Source organism: Ursus americanus, chromosome 24 (genome assembly GCF_024610735.1).
Source record: "Ursus americanus isolate L20-20 chromosome 24, mUrsAme1.1.p, whole genome shotgun sequence".
NCBI lineage: Eukaryota > Metazoa > Chordata > Mammalia > Carnivora > Ursidae > Ursus > Ursus americanus.
The window spans coordinates 41,284,028-41,306,085 of record NC_142150.1 but is presented as its reverse complement, the minus strand read 5'-3'; the positions used below and the strand labels follow the sequence as shown (position 1 = coordinate 41,306,085).

At 40.2% G+C, this 22,058-nt stretch overlaps 1 protein-coding gene across 2 annotated transcripts in view; it reads right to left on the bottom strand.

Annotated features, from left to right (window-relative positions):
* Window positions 1–22,058, bottom strand: part of PACS1 (phosphofurin acidic cluster sorting protein 1) — a 141,576-nt gene that overhangs the window by 43,981 nt on the left and 75,537 nt on the right. For both annotated transcript variants that reach the window (XM_087855045.1, XM_045775898.2), the window contains exon 2: window positions 762–849. In XM_087855045.1, the coding sequence (XP_087711171.1) occupies window positions 762–849 (88 nt within the window). The remainder of the gene's footprint in view (window positions 1–761; window positions 850–22,058) is intronic.

Genomic DNA, 22,058 nt, shown 5'->3' with positions numbered 1-22,058 from the left:
TCACGCCCTGAGCCGAAGGCAGACGCTTAACGACTGTGCCACCAGGCGCCCCTGCTCTTTAGTTTCTAACACCACTTCTGCCCCACCTGGTAATTAGCTGGCAACAGGTAAACTCCTTAACCTTCCTGTAGTCAGTTCTCCCTCCTTTCCTGAACTTCGGGAATGCTTAGAGTATGAATGTTTGTGAAATATTTTGGGTCCCTTGAAGACACTGAGTAAATATAAGGAGTTTAATGGGTAGATTACCCAGAAGTAAAAATATTCCAGTACATTTTTAACTTGCCAAGTCTGAAACAATAATCTACAAAATTTCTTCTACCTTACAGAAAACCTCCAAAGTGCTTCTCCAACCCATGCATTTGTTTGGACCCAGAAACGCTGGGACTGAAACAGGCACTGGCCGTCACAGCAATTTCTGAATCATTTATCAAACACTTTAGCATCTGTATCACCTGATCTTCAGACTAATCCTGTTGGATACGCAGGGCAGGAAGGACCAAGTTTTAAATCTTCAGACAAAGAAACTAAGGTTTAAAGAAACTGAGTGGTTTAACTAAGAGACAGAGAACTGGGATTCATAGTTCTCATGAACTCAGTCATCTTACACTACTGTTTCTTGCTTGGCTGAGGAGGAAGGAATGGAGGGGAGGAGGGGAGGAGGGAATGAGGAAAGGAGGGAAGGAGGGAAGGGGTAGGCCCCCATCAGTATTTCTGGAGTCCTAAAAGCTTCCTTGGACCCTGAACAATCTTGCTCAACTCACCTGTAGCTTCACAGCAATGACCACTGAGTTAAGATCTTTGTCCATTTCTTTTAGCATGACGAGTTTCTTCAGGGTCAAGCTGAACAGCCTAGAAAAAATTTTGAGAAAGACAATCCAGTCAAACATAAGGAGCTTATGAGAGAAGTGACAGATGACGTTGGGGAAACACTGCTTTACCTAAAGGAAGAATGTCAGAATGCCAAACTCTGTCCCCTTTAGTTACAGAGCACCCTCCTGTTTAATTCTGATCCTTGAGAATTGTCAAAAGGTACATCATTCCATGAACCTCTCTGGATGTCCAACGATCTCAAGCTAAAACTGACACCCTTTTCTACTTCTAACACGTGGGAGCAATTTCTGAGGGGAGAGGCGTACGTATACCAAGGGCAGGTATAGATGTTTATTTTGCTTATCCAGTCCCTCTTCCACTTTACATCTTATCACACCTGAAACATGTACAGATGTAAATCTGTAGCAACCAGGAGGCAATCCACACAAATAAAATAGATAGCATTTGCAGAAAATGACGAAATGGCCACAATTTGGATTTCAGCTGAATTGTGCTTCAGGTATGCAGAAAATCTTCAGTGCCACAATGAGAAAGTTCCCCTACCTGAAAGAGATAGGACTGTCCCTTGCTCTGGAGTCAGCAACTGTAATCTGACCTTGCCCTCCAAGACAGGGCTACCCTGGTCTTCTAGCAGGAGTTGGGAGGGAAACTTTGGATACTGCCTTTCTGCTTCTGGTTTGGGTGGTTCAAGTCCAGAACATTCCCTTCCTTGGAGAGGCTCTGGTGAATGGGGAGTCACACAAAGGATGCTGCTTACCAGAGTCATAACAAGTCCTCAGAATTAGACTCCACTTTATGATTCCTCTCTCTCCAGTGCTGTAGCTCTCTTGTTCCTGCTTTCTACCTGTCTTACCTCTCTCCACTCCTTCATGCACTAAACTCCAGTCATACTGAACTTCTTTTTGTTCCTTGAGTGCCACCCCTCTGGGCCTTCTACCAAAGGGCTGAGCACAACAGTACAATTACTCAGCAAATATCTGTTAAATAAAATTTTACAATTCCTTAATGCCTCCTCAGCCACCGACTCCCTCACCTGTGCTCCTAAAACATGCTCAGATTTGTTAAACTGGAATCACCTGCGCTCCTGCTCGCTCTTGCAAAATCTCCCCCTCAATGCCTACCCTCAGCATTATATGTTTCTCTTTTCCCTTTGGAGTAGAGATGTGTTGACCCAAAAGGAACTCTGGTTCTGCCAACACCAAAGGGATTATTATATTCCACATAGTTGGCTGTTAAGAAATGTAACTACATTGTTCAACTGATTTTCAAGGCTTGCTGGAAAGGAAAGGGAACATGACTGGATGGACAAATGGAAGAGACTGGATAGGCCACATTTTGCTCCTCATTGCAGACTGCTAATTATGAATGCTTTTGATGGGTTAGGTTTTTGTTTCTTTCCAAAGCAAACATTTTCTACCCTCAGACTGATCTGCTGTTGCTGAATAAACTCACTGCAAGATATAAAGAGTCACAGGAATAAATCTGGGACACGTGTTTCTTCCCCTCTGTTTGTGATCCTTCTTCACTCTTTTATATATTCCACACATCTAGGGAGCATCTCCTGTGTGCTGGGCACCGGATTAGTTGTGAGAATCATAGAGGATGTGGTCCTTAGCCTCATGAAGATGACACAATCCACAGGGGAAGAAAAGTAAAGACTTACATTACGTAAACTCCTTGTCCTCAGCTCTTTTATGTCCCGTAAGGCTCTGGACCATCTTTCCTCTTACACAACATGTAAAAATTATAGGATAATATGGCAGAATTTTGTTAGGAAGGAATAACACATCATAGACCAATAAATGTTTATTGAACAAATAAATAAGCCTTTGTGCCACACCACCTTATGTCAATAAGAGAGCCAAGAATGATTTTTTTTTTAAAGATTTTATTTATTTATTTGACAGAGAGAGACAGCCAGCGAGAGAGGGATCACAAGCAGGGGGAGTGGGACAGGAAGAAGCAGGCTCCTAGCAGAGGAGCCTGATGTGGGGCTCGATCCCAGAACGCTGGGATCACGCCCTGAGCCAAAGGCAGACGCTTAACGACTGCGCCACCCAGGCGCCCCCAAGAATGATTTAATGCCTTAGGTAACAAAGTAACAGCAAGACTGGATATGCTCAGTGTTTGCTTAGAAACTAGACACACCACACTGATTTTCATTCTATTGGCAATCAGTTCAATAGATCTTTTTTATTGGTTTGTTTTTAATGGTATGACTCAAAGGGATATGGGGATTTAAATGCATTCTAGTTCTTCAAAGTAGAAGAAAAATGTCTATGACTCATTAAGCATCTACCATGTACCAGTTGCTTGATATATATTGCATTATTTCATGTAAGTCTCAAAATAATTCTAAGAGGTGAGTAATATGCCCATTTTACAGATGAGAATACCAGAAGGATTAAGAGACTTGACCAAGATCACACAGAAAGTGGTCGAGCCAAGATGCAAATTTAGGCCTATCTTAGCCTAGAACCCAAATTAAGTTACTACAAGGCACTTTATTAGAAAGTTAGAAGAAATTATTTTAATTACAAGTAAATATTTTCAACATATATTTTAAAATAACAGAAAAACTCCAAGGAAATGAGATACACTTCTCCTTAAACCCATACTCACACATAGTTGACTGTAACAGTTCCAGACAGTTCCGAGGATGACTAAGCCTGACTGAGCCTGGCAAGATGTTCTGACTGGAGGTGTTGCAGTGCATAAGAGGCTGAGGTAGAGTCTGATCTTAGGTTTTCTTGTTACTCTATGTTTTATTGGTTGGGTACTTCTTATGCAGTTAAAATACAGAATCCAAGGCCTAAATGGAAGGGTCCTTCCCTGATCACACTCCTGTTTTAATCAGTTTTTCCACAACAGAAAATAACTTTACACCAAAATTATGAACACTAATAATTCCAAGTGCTAGTGAAGATGTAGCATAACCAGAAGTCCCCCGTGTGGTTGGTAAGAGTGCAAAATTGTACAATCATTCAAGAAAACCGTTGGTAGTTTATTAGTAGACATTAATTACATTCCTATTCCTATGCCTCGCTCCCAAGAGAACCCAAGGACAATGAGTCTGAGATCATGACCTGAGCTGAAGGTAGCTGCCTAACCAACTGAGCCACCCAGGTGCTCCAGGCATGTTTTACATTTTAATAGGATTCTTCTAGCTGTTCTATTAGGATAAAGGAATGCAAAGGGGAGAAGGGAAAAGTTGAGTTAGAAGGCAACTGTCATACTGCAAGCAATAGACTACTAGTGGTTTAGAGGGTGGTAGCAGGATGGCAGCAGTGGCGGTAGTAAAAAATGGTTTGAATTCTGGATACACTATTGAAGATGTTGGTCAACTCCTGGGTTTTTGGCCTGAACATCCGGAAAGGTAGGGTTATCGTTAACTGAAATGGGGAAAACTGGGTAAAGCAGGTTTGAGGAGTTTAAGGGCAAGACTTCAACTTTGAACACTCTAAGTTTGAGATGTCTATTAGATTTCTAAGTAGACACGCTGAGTAGAGAGTTAGATACACAAGTTTGTCTCCAGGCTGGAAACATCAATATGCAAGTGTGGCATACAGATGGAATTAGTCACAAGGCTGGATGAGATGATCCATAGAATGAGGACATGCACAAAGAGAAGAGTACCAGGGTTAAGCTCAAGAGTACTTCACCATTAAAGACAGAGAGAGGTGAAGATGATGAACTAGCAAAGGTGATCAAGAAGGATCAACCAGCGAGGCAGGGGGAATACCAAATAAATGTGATATTCTAGAAGCCAAGACAGAATGGTTGGCTGTATCAAGTGCTGCTGATGGGCCAAGACAAAGACTGAGAAGAGATGACTGAATTTAGTCCCATGTACCTTAACAAGACCAGTTTCACAGAATAGTGAAAATGAAGGCCTAACTGGAATGAATTTGAGAGAACATGGGAGGAAACGTACTGAAGAGAGCAAATATAAAGGCACAAATCTGTTTCAGTCCTAGCTCCACACCAATATCCTGAGTAGTAAACTTCTTGCCCAACAGAAAATACAGTGCAAGCCACAGGTGTAACTTTCCTATCTGGCAGTCTGTAATTTCGCTGTGTGCTAGGACAAGGGTACACAAACTGACCAGCCCCCAGTAAAAACCTCGGCACTAGGTCTCTAATGAGCTTCCCTGGTAACAATATTTCCTAGTTGTCACAATTCAGTGTATATTGTGTGACTCCACTGGGAGAAGACTCTTGAAAGCTTGCACCTGGTTTCCTCCAGGTTCTGCCCTTGTACCTTTTGCTCTTCGCTGACTTAGCTCTTGTACCCTTTTGCTGAAATAAATCATAGCTGTGACTATGACTATGTATTCTGAGTCCTGTGAGTCCTCTTAGGAATCATTGAACCCAGTGGTGGTCTTGTGGAACCCCAACACAGAGTGGGTGGGAAGGGATAACTGCAAATGGGTACTATTGGGGTGATGGATATGTTCATTATCTTTTTTTTTTTTAAGATTTTATTTATTTATTTGACAGAGATAGAGACAGCCAGCGAGAGAGGGAACACAAGTAGGGGGAGTGGGAGAGAAAGAAGCAGGCTCATAGCAGAGGAGCCTGATGTGGGGCTCGATCCCATAACGCTGGGATCACGCCCTGAGCCGAAGGCAGACGCTTAACTGCTGTGCCACCCAGGCGCCCCGGACATGTTCATTATCTTAACTGTAGTGATGGTTTCACAGTATGTATTTATGTCAAAACTTCTCAAATTGTACACTTTAAATATGTGCAGTTTATTGTATGTCAATTATATTTCAATAAAACTGTTTTTTAAAACATTTTATTTATTTGAAAGAGAGAGAACACACATGGGCGAGAGACAGTATGGGCAGGGGAGAGGGGCACAGGGAGAGGGAGAAGTAAATTCCCCACTGAACAGGAAGCCTGACACAGGGCTCGATCCCAGGACCTTGGGATCATGACCTGAGCTGAAGGCAGACACTTAACCAACTGAGCCACCCAGATGCCCCTAAACTATTTCTTCTTTTTAACGGAAGGTTCTACCCAGTGTCCTAGAGTCTGCTAATTGCCTATCCAACATCTATTTTCCCCTTCCTACTTAAGAACAGTGCACCAATTTTTGGCTGAGCATGTTGCTTCTTAAAATAAAAGACCATGCTTTCCAGCTTCTTTTGCAGCTAGTTGAGAACACATGGCTAAAATCTGGCCAATGTGTAAGTGGACTTGTAGGAAGATTTTTTAAAGGTAGTCCACTCACCTGACAGATCCTTTTACCTTCTTCTGGTCTGCAATGCAGGCTGATGGCTTTAGCTCCTGCAACTAACTTGGACCATGAGGAAACCTTGATAATTCAAGCCATGTGTCAGGAATGTAAATTAGAGAGAAGTCAGGATCCTTGACGACACGGTAGAAGCTACTGTATCAGCCATGGACTGTTTATCTCTGGATTTTTAATTTTTTTAAGTAAGAAATAAACTGCTATCTTACATAAATGTCTTATTTTGGGTTTGTTGTTGTTATATGCAGGTAAACTTATTTTTAAGTGATACACCAGGAACGGATTCCCAAGGTGTTAGGGTTCAGTTATCAGCTCTCAAATACTTTTGAGAGAATCAGCTGAATTATTCCCAAAGTCATTTTATTTATTTACATTTATTTATTTATTTTTTTTTAAGCAAACTTTACATCCAATGTGGGGCTTGAACTCATGACCCCGAGATCAAGAGTTGCGTGCTCAGGACACCTGGGTGGCTCAGTCAATTAACCAACTGCCTTCAGCTCAGGTCATGATCCCAGGGTCCTGGGATTGAGCCCTGCATCGGGCTCCTTGCTCAGTGGGGAGCCTGTTTCTCCCTCTGCCTGCTGCTCCCCCTGCTTGTACTCTCTCTCTGACAAATAAATAAAATCTTAAAAAAAAAAAAAAAGAGTCACATGCTCTTCAGACTGAGCCAGCCAGGTGCCCCCATCAAAGTCCATTTTAAAGAGTGATGCCCTATCAAGAAATCCTGGCTCTCATCCTTATGGAAAGAAGGGAAGAGATCTCAAAAGTTGAAAGAAAAAAAGGTTCTTTTCACGATCGTTAGAAGAACCAAATTCCTAGACTTCTGCATTTCAGAGAGCTCTGTGGTACAGTGGATTGGAAGCCAGTTTCATGGTACACCTTGGGAACATGGGAGTTGGCTGAAGACTCCTCTGTACCTCCCTTCCTACTTGTCTCCTCATCTAGAGATGAGACAAGAGGGCAGTTCTAGGTAAAAGTCTTTAACCACAGGAAGTTTCAAATGGAACATATAGCTGGGGTTCCCCAGCTAACCCACCTCTGGTATGTCAGTGAAAGGCCAGACAGAGAAAGGTGCACCTCTATGTGCTAGAACTCAAAGAAGTCAACGATCTGCCTTTCAAGTAAAACAGAGTATCACAAAGATGGCTGGAATCCAAAGGACTTATAAAGGAGGATCCCAGATGATTCAGCCCCAAAGTAATCTTCCCTTCTGCAAAGGCATTTTGAAAATATATTGATAATATGACTAGTTTATTGTCATTTTTTAAGACTCCATTTGGAAATGCTAGTGAAGTCCAGCGTTAATAAAACAATGAAACATCAAATCAAGGTCCTCTGGTTACTTGAAGTGCTTCTTCCTTCTGCATCTTGGTCTTTTCCTGATCCCACCCCTTTCTTTCCTTGTTGGGTCACCTTTGGTGACCTGTCTCGATTTTTTCACATAAAATAAAGATAACAACAGTGCCTACTTAATAATACTGTGATATGGTTTAACTGAGAGGATGGAAGGCACAACAGGGCCTGGCATATGGTAAGATGCTATAACTGCTACACTTGGAACTCTCCTCGCCATCATGATCGTTCTTATTCACTGCTCAAGCCTGTGCTTGCTTTGCTTTTCTGGGATCGACTTCCTTCCAATAAGGGAGGTGATGCAACTGCCATTCTAAACCAGGAGGGAGCTCCTGGCCTCTACTCTCATTCCCTGCATCCCAGTCATTTCCTTTCCAGTTGACAGGCCCTCGAGCCCTTGAAGAGAACACCTTCACTGCCGTCATCAACAGGAAGGACAATCAGAGTAACACTGGAGTCTATAACTGGCTTACAGAATTTCTTTTTGCATAGCAAGATTTTCATCAACCATTTACTGTATATATCTTCACTGTACTTAGCTCTATGCCAGAAGCTATAAGGTACATAGAAAAATTAGGCATAATCTCTGGAATCTTCTGAGCGTTTATAATCTAGCTGAGAGGACAGTATTTAAGTATATCAAATATTATCTAACAAATGGTGCATACAAAATTAAATAGTAAATTACATAAAAGAAGAGAGCTTCTTCTTTAGCTCACAGCTTCAGTGAGGACGTATTATTTGAGCCCAAGTAAATTCTCCCAAGAAATTTTCTTTAGATCCCAATTGACTGAATCTGAAAGAATAAGGCTGGGGGTGCCTGGGTGGCACAGCGGTTAAGCATCTGCCTTCGGCTCAGGGCGTGATCCCGGCGTTCTGGGATCGAGCCCCACATCAGGCTCCTCTGCTATGAGCCTGCTTCTTCCTCTCCCACTCCCCCTGCTTGTGTTCCCTCTCTCGCTGGCTGTCTCTATCTCTGTCAAATAAATAAATAAAATCTTAAAAAAAAAAAAAAGAATAAGGCTGTCTACTTGATAAGTCATAGAGAATGATACAAAAATACAATAACAAGAATCTTTTGAAACCTTCTAAATTATTCCATTTTGTGTTTCACTGTAAGATGAAGAAGAAACAGCCTTAAATGTCATCTACAAACAGTCCCCAACCTGTATTTCACAGCTGCGTCAAACTTACTCCATGCAAATCAGAACTAGAGAGGCTCACCGAAAGAGAAAGAGTAATATTCCACCCCCACTCCCCAAATCTCCTTTCTACTAGGGTATCAATGAACAGTGAAGTGGCCATATTTTAGCTAGGAAAGATGGAAGAAAGGAGAAAAACCACACAGTTAGTCTCTGAATCACACTGATGGTCCTCTTGGGACCAGAAGACAAGTGACCTAGATGTTTTTTTGCTCCTACCAAGAAATGTCTACGTTATATGAGCAAATCAATTTTTTCTCTCCTTTAGTTCTTTAATCACAAAATAGGAAGAAGAAGCTCTACCTTCTCTCTGCAATGGCATTTATCAGGACAAAGAGCAAATCAACAGAAAAAAATTATGGAAAAGTCTTTCCTTTGTGAGAATAATCTTCATTTTTATAATTGCCTCAATTTTAACACGGCACCTGTAGATGTCTGGATGAACTTCAATAACAACACCACAAAAGATAAATTTCTGAGCGGTGTAATTTTACTGCTTAAGAAGTTACCTGAATATATAGACATGGAAGTTATAACTTTACATAAAATAGCATAGATTGTGAAACAGTGAATTAAGGTAATATCACTTCAAAATTAGTAACTCAGGGCACCTGGGTGGCTCAGTCATTTGACTGTCGGACTCTTGATTCTGGCTTAGGTCATAACCTCAGGGTTTGAGATTAAGCCCTGGGTGGGTCTCTGTGCTGAGCGTGGAGGCTGCTTGGGATTCTCTCTCTCCCTTTCCCTCTGCCCCTTCCCCTGCTCATGGGCACAAAATCCCTTTGTATCAACAAACAAACAAACAAACAAACAAACAAACAAACAAACAAAATTAGTAACTTCAGAGCAGATTTTTAAAAAGCAAAGTAACTCAATTATCATCTCAAAAGGCACAACTTGGGAGAGATGGCTTGAAAGAGATGCAGAGAGGAATGGATTTTATAATGAATCGGTAAAAGGAAAAAAGGCCTCCCATCTGTAATTGTGTCACAAAGAAATCAGATGGAACTGGCATTGTTCAGATGGGGAAACACCAGAGAATGAGAAAAAACTCAGACCCAAATAAAAAACATAACCCAGGAATAGGCCCTGGCATGTTTTACTCCCTATTCATAGGATGTGACTTTCTGTGAAGCAGAGGTACATAAGTTTGTAAGTAAACCCCTAATTTTCAGTTATTTAGCATATGTTTATTTTGGGGATAAAAATGCCAATTACTTGCACATATCAACAAATTTATAACATTTCCCCCCCTTTCTACAATCTCCTTGATGATAATCTTCTGGAGGGGAAAGGGCCTTAAATATGGAGGTGCAGTGGGAAGGGGTCTTGCTATTAAAACTACACATAAAAATTCTAATGTCTGCAGCTCCTTCAGTAATTCAGAACAGACTTAAATGTAAATTTATCATCTATAAAACAGAATTGCTACATGAACTAACAAGTGTGAAAAGTACCTAAGCATAGAGCCTGGCATATCAGAAGTGTTGAAAAAGGTTAAGTACCTTCCTTAACCTTTTTGCTCAAAGGAACCCTACATACCATCAGCATCTGACATGTCCTAGTCACTTAAATTATAGTCCTTCAATATGACAGCCCCTTAATCCATGTGTTTCAGTGACAGAGGTTAGAAGAGGTGTGTGGGAAGAACAAAACAAAAACCCTCCAAATTTTGGTCCAGCCAAAAATAAGTGATCTGCGTCAGAGGCAAGAACTAACAAAGTTCATTAAAACAAAAATATATCTGAAGGAGACTCCCAAGGCAAGCATGGTTGAATATTAGGGAATTATTAATACATCTTATCATATTAATAAGTTTGAAAGAAAAATGCAATTACCTTATTAGATGCTAAAAAGGCATTTGATGAAATTCAACATACATTCTTAATTTTATTTTTTTTTTAAAGATTTATTTATTTTTGGGGTGCCTGGATGGCTCAGTCATTAAGCATCTGACTTTGGCTCAGGGCGTGATCCTGGCATTCTGGGATCGAGCCCCACATCAGGCTCTTCTACTGGGAGCCTGCTTCTTCCTCTCCCACTCCCCCTGCTTGTGTTCCCTCTCTCGCTGGCTGTCTCTCTCTCAAATGAATGAATAAAATCTTTAAATAGAAAAAATAAAAGATTTATTTATTTTAGAGTGCGAGTAAGAGAGCATGTGTCGGGGGGAGGGAGAGAGGGAGAGAATCTTCAAGCAGATTCCTCACTGAGCATGGAGCTGATGCAGGGCTCGATTTCACAACCCATGAGATCATGATTTGAGCTGAAACTAAGAGTTGTACTTTTAACCAACTGAACCACCCAGGCGCCCCCAGATTCTTCATTTTTCAAAAGACCCTTAGGGGGCACATGGCTGACTCAATCTATAGAGCATGGGACTCTTGATTTCAGGGTTATGAATTCGATCCCCATGTTGGGTGTAGAGATTACTTAAACATTTTTTTTAATTTAGGAAATTAATTTTTAATATCAATTTAAAATTAATTTTAAACATCAATAGAAAAATATTTCCTTAACATAAACTTAAAAAACATATACTTTCCATAAATAGCATCAGGATTAAAGATGAGAGACCACAACATTCCTTCTGAAGACAGGAGCAATTTAAGGGCCTATCTCTGCTATTCTTTTTTTTTTTTTCTTTTCTTTTTTAATATTTTATTTATTTATTTGACAGAGAGAGAGACAGCCAGTGAGAGAGGGAACACCAGCAGGGGGAGTGGGAGAGGAAGAAGCAGGCTTCCTGGGGAGCAGGGAGCTCAATGCGGGGCTCGATCCCAGGACTCAGGGATCACACCCTGAGCGGAAGGCAGACGCTTAACGACTGAGCCACCCAGGCGCCCCTATCTCTGCTTTTCTTGAAAGCTGGCTGAAGTAATTAGAAATGAATGATACTGGGGCGCCTGAGTGCCTTAGTCAGTTAAGCATCTGACTCTTGGTCTCAACTCAGTTCGTGATCTCAGGGTCATGAGACTAAGCCCCACGCTGGGCTCTGTGCAAAGTCTGCTTGAGATCCTCTCCCTCTGTTCCTCCCTTTGTGCTCATTCTTTCTCTATCTAAAATAAATAAATAAAATAAAATCTTTTTTTTTTAAAAAGAAAGAAATGATATCAATGCTGAAAGGAGGACAGAATACAATCCTCATTTGCAGATATATGACTATGTACTAGAACTCAAGAGAATCAACCAAAAAACTTGTAGAATCATTATGAAAATACCAAAATAAATATATAAAAATAAAAAGTGCCTTTGGGGCGCCTGGGTGGCACAGTCGTTAAGCGTCTGCCTTCGGCTCAGGGCGTGATCCTGGCGTTATGGGATCGAGCCCCACATCAGGCTCCTCCGCTATGAGCCTGCTTCTTCCTCTCCCACTCCCCCTGCTTGTGTTCCCTCTCTCGCTGGCTGTCTCTATCTCTGTTGAATAAATAAAAATCTAAAAAAAAAAAAAAAAAAAAAAAAGAAGGAACAGAGTCCAAAATTAGACCCAAGTATAAACAAAAATTTACTATATGCAAGAAATAGATGTTACTCAATTCATAAACAGTATTGGAAAACTGGCTATTTGAATAAAAACAACGATGGTTCTCTATCTCACCCCTCACAGAATTGTATGCACAGATAAAATATATTTTAGAAATGAGGGTTAATTAAAACATTTTCAGGAAAACAAGAACTGAGTTTACTACTAAAAGACTCCATTAATGTGCATTATTTATCTACTGCTATGTAACAAAACAAATGGCTTAAAATAGTAGACATTTATTATCTCACAGTTTCTGTGTGTCAGAAATTCAGAAGCATCTGAGTTGGATGGTCCTGGCTCAGGGTTTCTCATGAGGATTCAGTCAAGATGTTGCCCAGGGCTGCAATCATCTTGCCCACAGAGGCAGGATCCTCTTCCCAGGTGGCTCACTTACAAGTACTGGCAGTTGATAGGTGGCCACAGTTCCTCTCCCAGGGCTGATTCATAATCTCATGACATAGCAGCTGGCTTCCCCACAGAGTGAATGTTCCAAGAAAGAGCAAGGCAAAAGGAGCAATGCATTTTATGACCCAGCCTCAGAAGTCACACTTCATCATTTCCTGAACGTCCTCCTGGTTACACAGATCAGCCCTATTCAGTGTAGGAGGTAACCACTTAAGAGTGTGAATCCCAGGTGGGGGAATGACTGTGGGTGCCTTGGAAGGTGGCTTGAACATTAATGCTACTTCTTAAGGATAAGTGTAAAAATAAGAAAACGGTCCTAAAAGATCAAGGATAGGAAAAGAAATAGTAGACAAGAAAATTGTAAAAATGTAGGTAAATTTAAACAAACATGGCTAATATGAAACAATAATGCCTATGTTTGATTTACACATTGTAAATATTACAGCATGCATGTGACAGGAACTGACTCAAGTCAGAATTTTTTAAAGGTCCCTGAATTGTTTCAGAGGGAAAACACAGAAAACTAACATTAAACTTTTTTTTTTTTTTAAGATTTTATTTATTTATTTGTCAGAGAGCGAGCGAGTGAGCACAAGCAGGGGGAGTGGCAGGCAAAAGAAGCAGGCTCCCCACTGAGCAAGGAGCCTGATGTGGGACTCAATCCTACCACCCTGGGATCATGACCTGAGCCAAAGGCAGATGCTTAACCAACTGAGCCACCTAGGTGTCCCCTAACATTAAACTCTTAAGTAGTCACACTCAAAGTTTGACAGTAATCACCAAGAAAGTAAAAAATGAATACCTATCTTTCAAACTCGTAGTTTAAATGGAATGTGAGAAAAGCCCTCCACCAATTCAAAAGGAAACAAAGAAAAAGGGTTAAAAAAAGAATAACTCAGAAACATAGGAAAAAGAAGAAATGAGAAAATACTCAGAACCCAACATTAATGAAACATTATATATCAAAACTAAAGAGGTTCTTAGAGGAAATTTTATTTTATTATTATTTTCTTGGAGGAAACAATAGTCTTACGTGGTTATATTAGAAAAGAAGAAATGCTGAAATTAATGAACTAAGGAGCCATTAGGACATTTAAAGAAAAAGAACAGTTCCATAAACCCAAAGATCTGGGGCCCCTGGGTGGCTTAGTCGGTTGAGTGTCAGACTCTTGATTTCGGCTCAGGTCATGATCTCAGGGCTGTGAATCGAGCCTCGTGTTGAGCCCCGTATGGGGCTCCGTGCTCTACAGGGAGTCTGCTTGAGATTCTCTCTCTCTCCCTCTCCCCACTCCCCCTCCCCACTCCCTCTCCCCTCCCTCTGCTTGCGCTCTCTCTCTAAAATAAATAAATAAAATCTTAAAAAAAAATAAAACCAGACACCTAAAAGAAAATGGTAAGGATAAAACACATTTTATAAAATAGAAAATAAAATACATGACTTAGTAATAAAATTTAGAAACCTGGAATTGTTTTTAAAGGGACACACTTCAGATAAAGCAGATTCACAAGAGCATTCCACAAACCACTTATGCAAATAAAGTTGGAAACTTAGATGAAAAAGGCAGATTCCTAAAAAACACAGCATAACATACATGACTAGGGAAGCTGGAGAACACCTGAATGGTCCTATAACCCACTGAAGACACTGAGCAGTAATTTTTAACTTTTCTTTGAAAGAAAACACCAGGTCTCGATAATTTTTAGAGGTGACTTCTATCAAACATTCAAGGGAGAGATAATTTTAACCTTATATACATTTTCCAGAGGATCAAAAAAAGGGAACACTTTCCAATTCATTTCATAATGAATCATAAATGCAAAATTTCAAAACAATATTAGCAAACTAAACCTAGTAATGTATTCTAAAAGATATACCATGACCCATTTGGGTTAAACACACAAATGTAAGGATGCAAGGATGCCTTAACATGAGAAAACCTAATGTAGGAGCCCCAGGGCAGCTCAGTCGGTTGGACCTCTAACTCTTGATTTTGGCTCAGATCAGGATTTCAGGGTCAGGCTCTGTGCTGGGCGTGGAGCCTCCTTAGGATTTTCTCTCTCCCTCTGCACCCCGCCCCCCCTCCCTCCCTCTCTCTGCCTAATAAATAAATCTTTAAAAAAAAAAGAAAACAAGAAAAAAAATTCTTTCACATAAAGGATATACACCAAAAACCTACAGCAAAAACCTCAGTAGTGAAGTATTAGAATATTTTCTTTTTTGGGGCACCTGGGTGGCACAGTCATTAAGCGTCTCCCTTAGGCTCAGGGCGTGATCCCAGCATTCTGGGATCCAGCCCCGCATCAGGCTCCTCCACTGGGAGCCTGCTTCTTCCTCTCCCACTCCCCCTGCTTGTGTTCCCTCTCTCGCTGGCTGTCTCTCTCTCTGTCAAATAAATAAAATCTCTAAAAAAAAAAAGTTTATTTTATAGAGAGAGCGAGAGAGCATGAGCGTGTGGGGGTCAGGTGGGGAGAGAAAGTCTTAAGCGGACTCAGTGCTGAGCGCACCTGAGTGTGGAGACCAACCTGTGGCTGGACAAGGCTGGATCCCATCACTCTGAGATCATGACCTGAGGGGAAACCAAGAGCCAGACCCTTAACTGCTTGCGGCACCGAGGTGATCCTAGAACATTTTCTTTAAAACCAAGAATATGACAAGGTATCCACTACTCCCATTTTTATTCAAGGGTATACTGCTTCATGCTAGTCAGCCCAGTAAGAGAGCAAAAAACAGAAACAAAACCACATAAAAATGTAAGGAATAAAATGGAAGAAACAAAAGTCATTATTTGCAGGCCGATATGTGATATTTGGGAAATCTGGAAGAATTCCCATTAGGACTGATGAGAGTTTAACCAGGTTGCTAGATTTCCAAAAGTCAACTGCATTTCTAAACACCAGGAACAAAGAAATAAAACATATATTTTTAAAAGATACTATACACAAAGTAACAAAAAATAAGACACCTGGGATAAAACAGTAATTGTAAGAGGGAACAACTACTGAGCATTTATGATGTGTCTCTGTGAAACAGAAACTCTTGTTAGCTCTGTTTTGCAGATGAGGAAATGAAGGCACAGAGAGGTTGATTTACCTGAGACCACGCAGTTAGTAAGCAGCTAAGTGAGGATTTAAACCCAAGCAGTCTGGTTCCAGCGCCTTTGCTCTTTAACTACTACTCTAAACTGCCTTCCTTTGCAAGACGTGAAGGCCTCCATGGAGTTGTAGGATATGTTGCACATGTATAAATGTTGTTTTGAGACATTAAACAAATAAAAGAAATGCCATGCTCGTGCATAAGGGAAATTCTAGCATCAAGATCTTAATTCTCTTCCAAACTGATACACAAAATACAAGAGTGATCACAATTCCAACAGGATTTTCCATAGATGTTAATTCTAACATTTACAAGGAAGAAGGCCAAGAATAACCAAGACATAATTTTTTTTTTAAGATTTTATTTATTTATTTGACAGAGAGCACGCACAAGCAGGGTGAGTGGCAGAGAGAGAGGGGGAGAAGCAGGCTCCCCACGGACTAGATGTAGGACTCAATCACAGGACTCTAGGATCCTGACCTGAGCCGAAGGCAGACGCCTCACCGACTGAGCCGCCTAGGCGTCTCAAACCAAGACATTCTTGAAGAAGAAAAACAAGGTGAGTAAATTAGCCTATCAAACATCCAGATTTATTATAAAGCAATATTAGTTGAGGTAGTTTTAGTGAAATAATAGAAAGATCAATGGAGCAGACCAGAGTGCCTAGAAACAATCCTATAATTATACAGAAACTTTATAATAAGAAAAAAAGCCGTATTATTAAAAAAAGAAGAAAAAAGCAGTATTTCAACAATTGGGAAAAGAATAATTATGGAATGGGGGAAAATTGAACCCATACTTCACACTATACATAAGATATAATCTCTAGGTGGATTAAATATGAAATACAAAATTATAGAAGAAATATGGGATATTATCTTTCATACTTTGAGGCAATGATGGATTTCTTAAACAAGACACTGAAACCATTGAGAAATTCAACCCCATATTAAAATTAGGAATTCTTGTTCATCAGGAGATATCATAAAGAGTTAAGACATCAGTCATGAACTTGGAGAAGACATTTGAAACTCATAATACTGACAAAGGATCTAGAATATAAAGAATTATAATTCAATGAGAAAAAGACAAACAGATAGAAATGTGGGCAAAAAACCATGAACAGATGTTTTATATTGCCAGAAGAGGAAACACTAATAGCTAATAAATATACAAAAATATGCTCAACCTCATTATGAATCAGGGAAATGCAAATTGAAATCAAAATATCATTTACACCCACAAAATTGGCAAAACTAAATGTGGGTGAAGATGTGGTGCACTGGGAACTCATATGCTACTGGTGGGAGTATGACTGGTACAATCACTTAGAAAACTATTAGGCAGCATCTCATGAAGCTGAACACATGGAAAATCCGTGGTCGGGCATTTTCACTCCTAGAGAAACTCTCAACCTTCTGTACTAGAAGACACACACAAAAGCGATCACAGCACTCATGGACCTATACAACCTTGGATAAACTACTTCATCTTCCTATACCGCTGCTTTGTCCTTGGCAAAATGAGGACTGTAATACCAACCTCACTGTTGTGAAGATTCATGTATACAAAAGCACTGAGAACAGTGCCTGGCCCATGGTAAGTTCTCTACAAATTAGGTATTATTTGAATTATGCTTACTCAGAACCCTAATGTACACTGTGTCACAGAGTAGGTAGACAAAGTGGGGTGTACTTAAACAATCAAGAGCTATCCAGCAGTGAAAATGAATGAACTAAGCTTACACTTCAACATGCATTAATCTCAAAACATAACATTGAGTGAGAAACAAGTTGCAGAGAAGACTACATACAGTATGATACTGTATCAAATCCAAAACCAAGCAAAAATAAACTAATTATTTAGGGACATACATATAGGTAAAACTATAAAGAGCATGTGGCTGAAACATAAAATGAAGTTGGGCTATATGAAGGAAACAAAGAAGGCAAGTGCGTCTGGAGCACAGTGAGTGAGGGGAGCAGTAAGATGTGAATTTAGAAAAGCAAATGAAGGCTGGGTTATGAGGTAGAGACCTTTATTTGATGGTGGGAAGCCAATGAATTATAAACCAGTAGATGATATAAAATGATTTGTTCAAGATCACCCTACTGTCGTGTGAATAATGGCCTATAGAAAAGGGAAGGTGGAAACAGGAAGAGCAGTTAGGAGGCTGTAGCAGTGGTCCAGGTAAGACAGGAAGAAGGTTTGATCTGCAGCAGTAGTGACAGGGATAGGTAGAAGGGTGGAGTTCAGGAACATTCTGGTAGAACTGACAGATCTTGCTGATGGACTGAATGCAGGCTATGGAGGCAAAGGAAGCTCAAAGATGTTTACAGGTTTTTGGTTTGAGTAACTGAGTGTATGGATGACATTACTGTTTACTGAGATGAGGGAGACGGGGAAGTTTAGGGGTGAATAAGGCAGAAAAGTCAGGAGATTATTAAGTTTATTAATATCCGAGTGGAAAAATTAAAGTAGGCAACTGACTATGTGAGTCTTGAGCTCAAGGGAAAGATGAGGCTAGAGATAGATTCAGGAGTTACGGCAAAAAGATGGTATTTAGAGGAATGGGAATGGTTGAGATCTCCCAGAGAAAAGTTCAAATAAAAAAGAGAAAAGGCCAAGGATAGAACCCTGGGCATTCCAATGCATGCATACAAGTCTGACAGAAGAGAAAGCTTCCAGTGAGGTAGGAAGAGGATGTGCCCCCATGACCTCGAGAAGAAAGTGCTTATGATGTGTCAAACACTGCTGGAAGTAGAATAAACGGAAGACAGAAAATGGATACTGGTGACCACAATATTAGGCATTTCAAAGAAGTAATAAAAACAAAAGCTTGATTGAGGGACTGTTTCTCCATAGAAATATAGGCAGTTGCAGATAAAAAGGAGGATAGGGGACAAGATTCCAAGCTGGAAAAAAACAATGCGGTACAGAAGAAGGAACTTGGTCTCCATACTGACTAGCATGTAAATCTAACGATTCTCATTTTCTAACATTCAGCTACTTCCTAAGATGTTGGGACCAAATGGTCCTTGTGGGGTTCTCAGTACTCCCCTGGAAAAAGAGATGTTTACCTGAGAATACAAGGAAAAGAGATGACTGGGGACCTGAATGGAATAAGTCAACAAAACAGAAAAGATTTTTTTAAAAGTAGCTCTATAGGGCACCTGGGCAGCTCAACTGGTTAAGCGTCGGACTCGATCTCAGCTCAGGTCTTGATCTCAGGGTTATAAGCTCAAGCCTCGTGCTGGGCTCCACTCTGGGTGTGGAGCCTACTTAAAAAAAAAAAAAAGTAGCTCTGGTGTGACTCTAGAATTATATACAAGAAAAATGATATAGCATAAACATACCCGGAAAGTTTCAGTTATGTGCTACCACATCATTATCCCAGGACCATTGTACTATTTTTGAAATCACAAAGGGGCCAGGAGTTGATCCTTCTTTCCTCTGTAATGAGACTTGACTGACGAACTGAACAGCACACGAGGAAGAAACCTTTAACTCTGTGAAGTTCAAAAGAAGCCGAGCAACAGCAAGAGGCTAAAAATGAAGACCTTTGCTCTATTCCCAATTACGACAGTACTTCAGCCATCCAAATCCTACTGCCCCACACAAGCCAAAGAGCCCCAAAGGAAACCCCAAACTGTTACTTCCGCTTGTTTCCCTTTCTTATTTGCCTTCTCTTTCCTTTATTCCTCTCTCCCAACATTTGGCCTCTGGCAGATTCTTAAATGTTTAAACGAACAAAACAAGAAAACTGTAGTTCAGATTTGTCTTTCTCTACAAAGACAATGAACATTTTCAAAAGTAGGTCATGTTGGGGACTGAAACAGCTTGCCATTTTACCTTTAAATGATACATTTTTAAGTACTGCATAACCAGCTGGTTTCTTTTTTTCCAGAGATAATTCCATCTTTTACTTATCTCCCTATCCATCCCACTTGAAGGCAGTACCCACATTTTGCTCCAGAAACAAACGGCTGCTGTCAGATAGAGATAACAGGATAATCCTTAGGCATTCTTGATAAAGGACTTCACAGATAGGAACTACGATTATCTTAACTGTTTGAAAACATAGGGCTTCGTTTTTTTTTTTTTATTTAAGATTTTTTATTTATTTGAGAGATAGAGAACGAGTGGTGAAGGGCAGAGGGAGAGAGAAAGAGAGAGAGAGAAGCAGACTCCCTGCTGAGCAGGAAGCCTGATGTAGGGCTCGATCACAGGACCCAGAGATTATGACCTGAGCCGAAGGCAGATGCTTCACCAGCTGAGCCACCCAGGTGCCCTGAAACCACAGGGCTTCAAACAAGAGTATGTTCCACATCATAGCTACCTATTCAAAGATCTTCCACCTTGAAAAGAATGCTGAGATGTGAATGAGCATCTTTGAAGCCCACTGTTGGGACCATAACACATGGAGTACAAATTTTAGACCTAAGATCTGAATCATCATTTACCTTCAGATCAGAAATGTTAGAGGCAATAAACTAAAAAATAAAATAAAATAAGCCTGGTCTCAAAGTAATTATAAATGTTGGGTGGGACTGAGCTACTGGGTAAGAAGAGTATCAGGTACCAATATCTATTTTCAAATGAATTATAATAAATTTTTTTTCATATTAAAATGCAATAAAACTTATTTGTATAAATTTTAGTATTGTTTTATTTATTCTCTAATAGCAAATTTAATGCACATATTTATAAGTTTGCCTGATACACAGACACACACACACACACTCTTTCTCTCTCTTTCTTCATCTTTTCTAAGGGTACCAAATAAAAAGGGTTGTTTCAGTATACTTTTCAGGATTATTTATATCTAAGATGTTATTTTGGACTCCTTCCACCCCAAATTTATTGCCTATAAAATTTTAAGGTTCCTTACTTGGCTTTATACAATGGATGCAAGTCTAAGAAAATATTTTTGTGTGTCTGCAAAACATAATTGTCCCACTGACAACTTCAAATATGTCTTTTTTTTTTTTAATATTTTACTTATTTATTGGACAGAGAGAGACACAGCGAGAGAGGGAACACCAGCAGGGGGAATGGGAGAGGGAGAAGCAGACTTCCCACTGAGCAGGGAGCCCGATGCGGGGCTCGATGCGGGGCTCGATGCCAGGACTCTGGGATCATGACCTGAGCCGAAGGCAGATGCTTAACGACTGAGCCACTCAAATATGCCTTATTTTAACCTTTGACTATATTAATTTCCTAGGGCTGTCATAACAAATTACCACAAACTTGCTAACTTAAAACAACAGAAATCTATTCTTTTGTACCTCTCTTAGCTGGAAGTCCAAAATCAAGGTGTCAGCAGGGCTGCATTCATTCCCTCTACAGTCTCTAAGTGAGAATCCTTCCTTGCCTCTTACAGCTTCTGAAGGCTGCTGGCCATCATTGGCATTCCTTGGCTTTTAGACACATCACTCCGATGTCAGCCTCTGTCTTCACCATAACCTTCTCCCTGTGTCTGTTCTCTGTTTCTGTATGTCTCAAATCTCTCTCCATTCCCGTATAAGGACACCAGTCATGGGATTTAGGGTCCACCCTAAACTCAGGATGATCTCACTTTGAGATCCTTAATTATATCTGCAAAGGTCCTACTTTCAAATAAGGTCACATTCACAGGTACCAAGGATTAGGATTTATCTTTTAGGGCCCAGTGTTCAATCCATGGATTAATATCCACTTGGCTGGGCTCCTAAGATAAAATATATTTGTCCCTCATGGCACTTGTCATATTCTTCTAGAATCCAACCTGACTTGGGAAAAGCTATTATTTGTAAGAAGTCAACAGTGGTGGTGCCTGGGTGGCTTAGTTGGTTAAGTGTCTGCCTTCAGCTCAGGTCATGATTTCAGGATTCTGGGATTGAGCCCCACAACAGGATCTCTGCTCAAGGGGCAGTCTGCTTCTCCCTCTCTGTCTGCCCCTCCCCCCACTCGTTCTCCCCCCACTCAAATAAATAAATAAAATCTTAATAAAAAGAAGTCAATAGTGAATCCCTTAGGAACGCTCACTTCTTAATTTAGCTAATTTTAAATTCAAATAAGGATTTTTTTCTATAGGAAGAAATCATAGCCAGTTGAATCTCTACTTGCTTAACTGGCCGAGATTTCAAGTGGGAATTTATTCATTGTCCCAATGGAATCAAATTAATAGTATAATTTTATTATTACTATTGTCCACAATATACACATCCTGATTTTCTACTTGAATTAAAAACCATGGATTTATTCACTTTTTTCCCCAACTGCCCAGGAAGAAATTATTTTTTAAAGAGAGAGCTAAGATTCCATCTAATCAAATTATAACTGCTTCTTGATAATCTTTTTTTTTAATTTTTTAGAAAGATTTTATTCATTTGAGAGAGAACAGAA